Source organism: Etheostoma spectabile, chromosome 7 (assembly GCF_008692095.1).
Source record: "Etheostoma spectabile isolate EspeVRDwgs_2016 chromosome 7, UIUC_Espe_1.0, whole genome shotgun sequence".
Classification (NCBI taxonomy): Eukaryota; Metazoa; Chordata; class Actinopteri; order Perciformes; family Percidae; genus Etheostoma; species Etheostoma spectabile.
The window spans coordinates 7,589,718-7,600,903 of record NC_045739.1 but is presented as its reverse complement, the minus strand read 5'-3'; the positions used below and the strand labels follow the sequence as shown (position 1 = coordinate 7,600,903).

The 11,186-nt window shown below is 40.7% G+C and overlaps 2 protein-coding genes across 3 annotated transcripts in view; one reads left to right on the top strand and one right to left on the bottom strand.

The window, feature by feature from the left end:
* The window catches only part of zhx3b (zinc fingers and homeoboxes 3b), a 14,107-nt gene extending 11,361 nt beyond the window's left edge, over positions 1–2,746 (bottom strand). Inside the window, exon 1 of one of the 2 annotated variants that reach the window (XM_032520803.1) lies at positions 2,374–2,746. The gene's annotated coding sequence lies outside the window, so the exon portion shown is untranslated. The remainder of the gene's footprint in view (positions 1–2,373) is intronic. The other variant, XM_032520802.1, reaches the window with a different exon arrangement.
* A 4,664-nt stretch (positions 2,747–7,410) lies between these two features.
* The window catches only part of rab5if (RAB5 interacting factor), a 6,493-nt gene continuing 2,717 nt past the window's right edge, over positions 7,411–11,186 (top strand). The window contains exons 1-3 of the mRNA XM_032520801.1: positions 7,411–7,729; positions 10,740–10,843; positions 11,015–11,144. Coding sequence (XP_032376692.1) covers positions 7,622–7,729; positions 10,740–10,843; positions 11,015–11,144 — 342 coding nt within the window. The 5' untranslated portion in view covers positions 7,411–7,621. The remainder of the gene's footprint in view (positions 7,730–10,739; positions 10,844–11,014; positions 11,145–11,186) is intronic.

Genomic DNA, 11,186 nt, shown 5'->3' with positions numbered 1-11,186 from the left:
TGTGTGTGTGTGTGTGTGTGTGTGTGAATATACAACCAAGTCTATACCATCATCTTCTTCTCAGTCCCTGTCCAGACATCCTTCTGGACTACTGCCCTTGCTTCACTGTGGCTCTTGTGCTTGGCCTACAGGGCTTCTGTATTCACTGTAATCAACGCATGCATGGATACATAAACAGGACTGAAAATCTGGCAAATGCTATATCTTTCAGAGAGGACTAGGGAAGCATCTGTATCGAAGACTATTCAAGCTAATCATCAAGTCTGCCCCAAAAACCTTCGCCATCTCCAAGTCTCTGTTCCAAAACACAAATCCGTTGCTTTTTTATTCTCTGTAGCAAAACAGAGATCCTACTGAATTTACTCCCACTATAAGCAGGCATGGCTCCAACCTAGCTCATGCTGTCAATCAAGTCTGGGATTTCACTCTTTCATGCATCTGACAAACACGGCTCACTCACCACTTACTAAACGTTCAACATGTTTTGTGCGTCTGAACTTCTTCCCACTACCATTTCAGTCTTTATACAATACTGGCAACAATAAGGAAACCTCAATGACCGTGTTCCTACAGTGTCATTCCATCTGCCCCTGAGTCCCACTTGGGCTGCTCTCAGGTCAGGGAGTGGATGGCTGCGTGGGTTGCAAACGGCTGCATTGCTGTGGCCACTGCCAGTGCATGCGTTAAAACTGGGTTGCTGAGAGGGGAGGGAGAGAAAAATGGCGGTGCACCATGCTCTGTGCTGTCCAACCTAAAATGGCTGACATCACAAGCTGTTAACCAGCCAAGCAGAGCAAGAGGCTGCTACTGCTGCTGACCCAAACACGCTCGTTCTGGATGTGTGAGTGGATCTCACTGCTCCCCCCGAGATTATGAAAAGGCTCTTGAGTAGCAGTGGACTTTTTGTGGTCATGCTTCATAGAGATCTGGAAGTAAATCATCAATATACATGGGTCAACACAGACAGAAGAGGAAACTTACAGATTAAAAGTCATTACTGTAAGACTGACACACACAAAGAATTGCTCAGTTTCATTAAGTCGTCATTAGATGTTTATAAAGGGAAAATAGAAAGTAAAAAACAGATTTTCAAAATGTGTAATGAGTAAAATTGGAAGGCCAAAATATAAATTCATTAAGTGTTGTACTGATTAGGCTAATCATTTCATAGAAGGCTGCACAACCTGAGTCAGCTGCAAACCTAAAACTGAGGGAAAGAAAGGGAGAAGGAGCGTGTGAGTGTGTGTGGGGGGGGTGGGGGAGGGGGGGGGAGGGAGTGAGGTAGGTGGGTGACTGAGACTATTCAATGAGATGTACTGCCATTAAGCTCAAGCATCACCCCAGCAACACTATGAAATACAGCAATGGGGGAAATAATAAACTATTGTAGACCCTACTGAATGATTGATTAGTCATGCAAAAAAAATAGCCAAATTGACTGTTGTTTATATCATCAACAATTGTATGAAAAGTGGCCTATTAACGGTGGAAGGTGTACCACCATGGGTGATAAATAGATAGGGTGGATTAAGCTGCTTGTCTATGCTTGGGACTCACGTGGACATCAGACACAAACTAGCTGTCTGGGAAAGCTTTGCTCTAATCCCTGAAGTCACACACTCATGACAACACTGACATGATAAAAAACCAAAGCAGACTCACTGACTGTTAGGCAACATGGAATACAGCTTGCACTTGCTTATAGTTTATGACTATAGCATGTGAATACAAATCTTTTTATCTTATCTTATTATAGACCCAATAACCGAAGCTCGACGGTAAACCATCATATATACGTGCACAATTTTTCCTATAAATTTGGGAATAAAAATATTAGTCATAACTGATATGAGGTCAAAGGGATTTCTAACTTCTTCATTCATAACACAGACAAAATAAATGGTGGAATTTTAAAAGGTCAGACTTTAATATAATGCGTGAACATCTGATTGCTTCTAATATAAATCCAATGTTTCTAAAAGGAAATGTGAGTGAATAGCGGTATTTTATGAAAAAGCCAGAACACAAAGTGGCTGGACTGTAACGTTAGTCCCTGAGCGCAGCAGCGTCAAACATTTCCGAAAATGATGCGTGTTCATCTTCCGCACAAGTTAGGCGGAGTGAGCCCCAACTTAATGGGCTTGTCCGCATTGTAGGTTTTAAACGTTGTAACCAATTCAGAGTGGAGGAAAAGGAAAGCCCCCAGCCCAAAAAACTACTCTCTCTCCCCCCGTTGGCTGTCGCCATTTTAAGCAGGCGACATGCAGCTGGCCAGCACCGCTGAGCAAAAGCGCAGCCCGCAAAGGTAAGGCTTCACAATAGCTCGCACAAGTTTGGGAAAGGTGAAACACTGTATCATAAAATCCCACTCACCTCGCTTTGTTGGAGCTCAATGTAGCAGCGCAGGCTTTAAAAAGTTTACAATAATAGGGGCTCAGTGGAGGCAGAAACTGACGGGAGGTTTGGGCTTCACTGATGGCAACTTATAGGTGTAAGCCCCCTCTGTCCATAGGCTGGTGATAAACGTGACACTGGAGCCAGACCGGTCCCCACAACGGAAGGCTTTTTTTTGCGCTTGTTTATTTCGAGTGGCTCTCAGTGTTCAAGCAGGCAGTGAGGGGAGGAAAATACGACGGACGTACTGAGGGAAGAGACGGACACGTGACGCAGACGTCACTGACGGTGGAGGTGGCGTGAGAGCTCTGGCTCCGCCGTGCACAGAGAAGAAGCGAGTCAGACACATCGTCCTGACTTTGACCCAACAATACGTGGGGGTCGTGGTCAAGTTTGAGAAAGGGACAAGCGTCCCCTGTCCCGGTTAAAGGTGATGTTACAGCAACTCACACCTGTCCCTCTCCAGGTGACCTCTCTTAAAGAGATAGCAGCCTACAAACATGTCAAAAGAGACCCCTCCACATTGCCGAAACTACGCTTTCATAAAAGAAAGCTCATAAACCTACAAAACATAACCTATATATGACTGGGGATTCATATATTCAGTAATGAGCCTTGCTGTTTTACCTACAAGTTCCAATCAAGAATTATAAATGCCAGCTCCATTATTTTTTGCTCAGACACAGAAGAAAATTGTAGGCTTACTCATAAAGGCCTACTGGAAATAACCAATTTCCGCCTATTTACATGAAAAACTTGTATCTTGAAAAATGGAACAAAATAAACTCAAGAAATAAAGGTGCCATAACCAGATTTTGACACAGGGCCCCTCTATAATGCAGTTCATGCTTTGCTCAGTTGGTAATACAGCCTCACACATTTTTCTCATACCCTAGCATTAGAAAATATGTATTACTGTTACTTTACTTAGTTTCAAACGGTACAGTTTTATGAAATCTGCTGAACTTAATGTAAAAGTACAGTGGTGTGAAAAAGTGTTTGCCCCTTCCTCATTTCCTGTTCCTTTGCATGGTTGTCACACTTAAGTGTTTCGGAACATCAAACCAATTCAAACAATAGTCAAGGACAACACAGTAAACCAAAATGCAATTTGTAAATGAAGGTTATTATTAAAGGTGAAAATAATCCAAACCATCATGGCCCTGTGTGAAAAAGTGATTGCCCCCTAAACCTAATAACTGGTTGGCCACCCTTAGCAGCAACAACTGCACCCAAGCGTTTGCGATAACGTGCAATAGCTTTTACAGCGTCCTGGAGGAATTTTGGCCCACCATCTTTGCAGAATTGTCCTAATTCAGTTACATTAGAGGGTTTTTGAGCATGAAGCGCCTTTTTAGTCATACCACAACATCTCAATAGGATTCAGGGCAGGACTTTGGCTAGCCACTCCAAAGTCTTCATTTGTTTTTCTCACCATTCGGTGGTGGACTTGCTGGTGTGTTTAGGATCATTGTCCTGCTGCAGAACCCAGTTCGTTTCAGCTTGGTACACGAACAAATGGTCGGACATTCTCCTTCAGGATCTCTTGGTAGACGCAGAATTCATAGTTCCTTTTATCACGGCAAGTCTTCCAGGTCCTGAAGCAGCAAACAGCCTCAGACCATCACACTACCACCACCATATTTTACTGTTGGTATAATGTTCTTTTTATGAAATGCAGTGTTCCTTCTACGCCAGATATACTTGGACACACACCTTCCAAGAGTTCCACTTTGGTCTCATCGGTCCACAAGTTTTCCCAAAAGTCTTGGGGATCATCAAGATGTGTTGTGAGAAATTGAGACGACTTTGATGTTCTTTTTGCTCAGCAGTGGTTTTCTCCTTGGAACTCTGCCATGCAGGCCATTTTTGCCCAGTCTTTTCCTGATGGTGGGAGGCATGAACACTGACCTTAACTGCAAGTGAGCCTGCAGTTCTTTGGACGTTGTGTGTGGGTCTTTTGTGACCTCTTGGATAGTCGTCGCTGCGCTCTTGGGGTAATTTGGGCGGCCGGCCACTCCTGGGAAGGTTCACCACTGTTCCATGTCTTCGCCATTTGTGGATAATGGCTCTCACTGTGGTTCGCTGGATTCCCAAAGCTTTGGAAATGGCTTTATAACCCTTTCCAGACTGATAGATCTCAATTACTTCTTTCTCAATGTTCCTGAATTTCTTTGGGTCTTGGCATGATGTGTAGCTTTTAAGGATCTTCTGGTGACCTTACTGTGTCAAGCACTCCTATTAAGTGATGCCTTGATTGTGAACAGGTGTGGCAATAATCAGGCCTGGTGTGGCTGGAGAAATTGAACTCAGTGTGGACACACAACAGTTATAGTATGTTTTAACAGGGGGGCAACACTTTTTCACACAGGGCCTGATGGTTTGGATTTTTTTTCACCTTTAATAATAAACACCTTCATTTACATATTGCATTTGTGTTTTACTTGTGTTGTCCTTGACTATTGTTTAAATTGGTTTGATGTTCCGAAACAATTAAGTGTGACAAACATGCAAGGAACAGGAAATGAGGAAGGGGGCAAACACTTTTTCACACCACTGTACTTAACAAACCTGAGTTACAGCTCTCACAACCAAATTCTTCTTTATTCCAAGAGTTGCTGGAGTTTTGACCTCTTCAGAATATTTGTCAGTGTCCGTGTACATAAGTTAGGTGAAGCTGGGGTGGAAGTAGCTCAGTCCATATGGAGTTGGGTTGGAAACCAGAGGGTTGCTGCATGGTTCAAGTTCACATTCGGACAAAAGTATGGTGGGTGCTGGAGTTCACCTCTTGGGCACTCTTGAGCAAGGCACCAAACCCCCAAATGCTCGGCATGCCTTTCCATGGGCAGCACCTCACCCTGACATATCTCCAGTAGTGTGTGTGTATAGGTCCTGTGTGTGTGTGTGTGTGTGTAATTCAGGCCTGTGTGTAATAACAACAGTGTGTAAATTGTAATTTCCCCTTGTGGGACTAATAAAGGATATCTTAATCTTAAATTATGCCCTAAATCCTCAGCCTACAGTAAATATAGCCCACCTTGCATGTCATTCCCCTTTCACTTTTTCAGATGTTCTGTCATTAAAGGCCTAAAATGCCCAACAAATAATCTTTAAAGAAATGGGTTATGATTACTTGATTATATTTAATACAAAAAGTCCCTAAATGAAAGTAGGCTAACACATTAGAATGGGCGTTTACAAAATGGACATGAGCCCATGTGGTTACTTTCCTCTGCTTCTCATAGGAATTTTAACATCACAAAATATAAAGCTTTCCACTAAATAATTACAGCAGAGTTACTGCGTATTGCAAACCCATCATATTAGACTATTATTGATTTAACGTTAAGCTGTGTTTAATATGCAGGCATCCAATTAGACTCAAAAGATGATGACACCCCCCCTTCACCACACACACGCACACACTTAATGGGTCAATTTTAAGACTAAAAAAAGAAGTTAAAATACACTTGTGTACCTTATAAGTAGAGGGTTAAGCAATTCCAGCATTATTATTTGACAACAAAATACAGATAGCCTATGTCATGAGAAATGTATTCAAATATCATCAGAATCCATTCTGAAGTGAAAGAACACTACCATCTATTGTCTTTCATTACAAGGACAACAAACTTTGTAGGCTTTCTCTTCTTCCATGAAATCTGATCACTCAAAAATGAATCATTATATCATCTGTTCAACTGGTTTGATGACCGGGGCCGGCCCACAGTGAACCCTCATTGGTTCATTATTGGCCAAATCCCTTAATTTATACAAGTTTATCAGTTGTGGTTTTCTCAAATCAGTGTTGATCCAGGAAACAAGAGCTAGATACGAGTTTCACTAACTGGAGTGAAGCTTGCCTTCATAAAGGGAGCCCTCTGTTGGACAGCAGAGAGAAGGACAAAGAAAAGTAAGCAAAACATCCACTGTTTGTTTTTGACAGACGCATTGGACCGGCATCTGTAAGGGTCAGTACGTTTTCCAGTGCTCTTTTGTTTAAAAAAACTTCAATCTTGATTAGTTTAAAAGAACCTGTTTTTAAAAATGAATGTCAAAATATCAATATCAATAACAAATATTAAAGATCAAAATGGTAAATTGGTGCCAGCTTCTTGTCCTATTTGATTTTATTATTTGATTTTATCTATCTATCTATCTATCTATCTATCTAAAACGTGACTTCTGGAAATCTTTTGGATTTCCTGTTTTACATATGTGTGTTAGTCTCTGTGTTACACTTAAATGCATGTGTGTGTACGTCTTATGTAATATGTTTATATACACTTATATACATATTTATATCTGTATGTTTAAGTTTACCTTGCTCAGCTTTGTTGTCCTTGTTTTTAGTTGTATGTTTATTTTTCTGTATGCAGGCTGCATTGAGAGCCCACCCTTCACACTTAGTTTACCTGTAGAGCTGATTCTGATTCTGACATCTCTGGGTTTTGCTGTTAAAACCTTAACCCAAAATAGATTAATCAAGAAAAGAATAATGAAAATCATCATTAGTTGCAGCCTTAATAGAATGTAATGTTTGTAGAAATGCTTTTTGCCTTATGAAGTTGTATATATATTTCAAGATATACAATATTGGCTATTTCTTGCTATAACAAGGCAATGTATTTTTTTTAACGTGGCTTATGGTAAAAAAAACACTATAATATCATAATAATAATAATGCATTTTATTTATGTACCGCTTTACATGGTACTCAAAGACACTTTACAGTAAATCAGTACTTTAAGTACTACATTAAAACAGATAAGAAATAAAACCAACACAATACACGTGTTTTAAAAAAATAAATTATACTACTATGTGAAAACTATTTGTTTTCATTTTAAGTTACATACTGAGTTATTATACTTTCTAAAACCGGCTTTGACAGTGCTGAACCTAATTACGGTGCAAATTGAAAGCGTTTACATAACTTGACCACTGGGTGTCGCTGCAGCTTTTAACCACTTTCTGACACTAGCGGCGCAGAAACGTCGCACTCTCTCATTGGCTGTTGGTGGCAGGGGTCAAACCGTATTGCGCATGCTTAGATTGCCTTTTTCGGTTAGAGATTGCAAACTGTCAGATCAGCGGAGCGTACATCCCCTTAATACCTTCTAATATTTCACAGTACTTTCTTCCCCTAGTCTGTCATCAGATTGGGAGTGTCATCCGATTTGGATTCTAACTTTTCGACGTCTGTAGTCGAAGGAAACAGCAAAGAATGACGAGCAATTTAAAGCGGAAAGAAGAAAGTCAACTGCTGAATGGCGATGTAAAGCAGCCCACATGGAGCAAAGCCTTCAACAGTACCGCTGTTTGGGAGGAGAAGGTCAGTCACTTGTCCTTCTAAAATGCAGCGCAGCCGTGATATTGTCGCTGTTAGTTGCCCCAAAGTTCTTGGTCTACATAAATTGGTGTCAGGTGTTAATTAAAGACGGCTATCCGGAGCTAGCTGCCATGCTACGGATTAATGTGGCTTCGCTCAAAGTAAAACTACGATGTCGACGACATAACTTAAAGGATGCTGTGTATTATGACTTCTTACTCATTTGAATTCACAGGATCAAGTCAGTTTGATGCCTTTTCCATTATTTTCTCTCACACTTAAGTAGTTTGCATCTAGGGAGTCACCTATTAATTTAATTACTCAAGAATCTGTTTTCTAACCAGTTGATTAGCTAGCTAGCTAACTGTTAAAGATGTAATCTCGAAGGTTTTCATTCAAGTCACTATCGATCACTAAAGGAGGTGACAAAATGTTGCTTGAGCCTATGCCCTATTGATGAAAGTATTGCAATATTTATATATTTGCAGTATTACGACTGGGTGTCTGGCGTGACATCCGAAAGCAAAAAAAAGCTGGATTCCAGTTTTTCTCCATTGTATGCACACAAACAATGGAACTATGCACCCAGATTCTGAAAACTTTAAGCTCACGTTTCAGCAGCAAGACTTCAGACCATAGAACTAGATTCCTTCTACTTCTATGCTTCAGACTGCTGAACTCTCAGCACAATTTATAAAGATAGCCTTTATTATTAGACTCATGGTCCATAAAATACAACAGCAACAACAGAAAACCTACAGATACACAAGACAGACACCAATTAAATAAGACAGCTATACCACTAATCCCATAAGGGGGACTGGTATCGCAAAAATTCCAAATCCGATACAAAAGGGGGAACAAGTATTTGATACATTGCTGGTTTCCAAGTTTTCCTACTTACAAATCATGTAGAGGTCTGTAATGTTTATCATAGGTACACTTCAACTGTGAGAGAGGGAATCTAAAACAAAAATCCAGAAAGTCACATTGTGTGATTTGTAAATAATTTGCATTTCATTGCATGACATAAGTATTTGATACATCAGAAAAGCAAAGCTTAATTTTTGGTACAGAAACCTTTGTTTGCAATTACAGAGATCATACGTTTCCTGTAGTTCTTGACCAGGTTTGCACACACTGCAGCAGGGATTATGGCCCACTCCTCCATACAGACCTTGTCCAGATCCTTCAGGTTTTGGGGCTGTCGCCGGACAAAATGGACTTCCGGCTCCCTCCAAAGATTTTCTATTGGGTTCAGGTCTGGAGACTGGCTAGGCCACTCCAGGACCTTGAGATGCTTCTTACGGAGCCACTCCTTAGTTGCCCTGGCTGTGTGTTTCAGGTCGTTGTCATACTGGAAGACCCAGTCACGACCCATCTTTACACGACCCATGTTACTGAGGAACGGAGGTTGTTGGCAGAGATCTTGCGATGCACGGCCCCATCCATCCCCACCTCAATACGGTGCAGTCGCCCTGTCCCCTTCGCAGAAAAGCATCCCTAAAGAATGATGTTTCCACCTCCATGCTTCAGTTGGAATGGTGTTCTTGGGGTTGTACTCATCTTTCTTCTTCCTCCAAACACGGCGAGTGGAGTTTAGACCAAAAAAACTCTATTTTTTTCTCATCAGACCACATGACCATTTTCCCATTCCTCCTCTGGATCATCCAGATGGTCATTGGCAAACTTCAGACAAGCCTGGACATTGATGTCATCTTGAACTTCTTCCATTCTCTAATAGTTGTTGCCCTCTCACCAAGCTACTTGCCTATTGTCCTGTAGCCCATCCCAGCTTTGTGCAGGTGTACAATTTTTATCCCTGATGTCCTTTCACCGGTCTCTGGTCTTGGCCATTGTGGGAAGGTTGGAGTCTGTTTATACAGGTAACGAGTTCAAAACAGGTGCAGTTAATACAGATAATAAGAGGAGGACAGGAGGGCTTCTTAAAGAAAAACTAACAAGTCTGGGATTTTTGGGATTTGTTTTAGATTCCATCTCTTACAGTTGAAGTGTACCTAAGATAAAAAAAATACAGACCTCTACATGCTTTGTAAGTAGTAAAACCCGCAAAATTGGCAGTGTATCAAATACTTGTTCTCTCCATTGTAAATTCGAAATCTTAAGGATTGCCACAATCTGTAAAATGTAAAAAAAATAAAAATAGTGACAAGCCTCGCTGTCTGGAACCAGTGAACACACAACATTTTCTCTGAAATATTACTATAACGAATTATTTATTATCAATAGTTTTCAGATGATTGGCTGATCAACACATTTATTAATGGTCACTTTTGCAAGTCTGTTTTCCTCAGTCAGTGTTTCTCCCACCAGTCATCTCAGCAGCACCTGATATAACTTAAGTTAACCTGAACTAAGTCCTAACCCACACCACAGAGGTCAGTACCACATGCGACGCTTTTCAAAAGAGAAACGGACTTTGACATAAAACTGGCGATCCATTTTGCTGTTTTGGTTAAAACAGTGAACAGTTTGTCTGTTGTGATTTTTCCAGAGCAGGACAAACCCTGATTGGCATTAGGCCACGCCCGCATGATTAACCACATTTTTGATTGTTTATTTTTTTCTTATTTTTAATTTATTGTTAATTTTATTTTTTATGACTTTGGTGCTCATTTAATTTTACGAGCCGACTGCATCACAAGCGCTACTACTTTCTTCTGTGACTTTTAAACATAGACTGTATAAAATAGGTTTTTAAAGCGCTCCCAAGCGCTGCAATGCTCTCCCTTCTCTTCATTGAAGCGTCTGTGTTTACGGGCTTGTGGTGATACCATTGTGCTGTAGGTGCCAAAATAATCTGTTTGGTACTGCCAATTTGTTTTGTTTTGTCATGGTTCATGTGTGCAATGACCAGTACACTTTGTGAGAAAAGAATTGTGATATCAATTCTAAGCTAAAAAAATTGTCATACTCAAATTTTCCCCCGAATCGTGCAGGCACAATTGGCATTACATTTTTTTCAATCAAGTTTTGGTATTCTCTCTTACAGGACGAGTTTTTAGATGTGATATACTGGATTCGGCAAATAATTGCAGTAATCCTTGGTGTGATATGGGGTGTTGCACCGTTGAAAGGATTCCTGGGAATAGCCATGTAAGTATTCTGTGACGGCTGTCTCAACCTTTTTATCTTTTACTGACCCTAGAGGTCTCTTCATATCTGATTGAAGAGACCTCTAGGCATGAATTGAAAAGACAAAAAAGTAAAAATGTTCCCATACAAATAAAGTGGATCCATTTAATTTCCATGCATTTGCCTTCTTAGATTCTGCATCATCAATGCTGGCGTCCTGTATGTATACTTCAGCAGCTTTCAGCAGATTGATGAAGAAGAGTATGGGGGCACGTGGGAACTCACCAAAGAAGGCTTCATGACATCTTTTGCTCTGTTTCTGGTGGGTATGCTAATATATATATATATATATATACACACACGT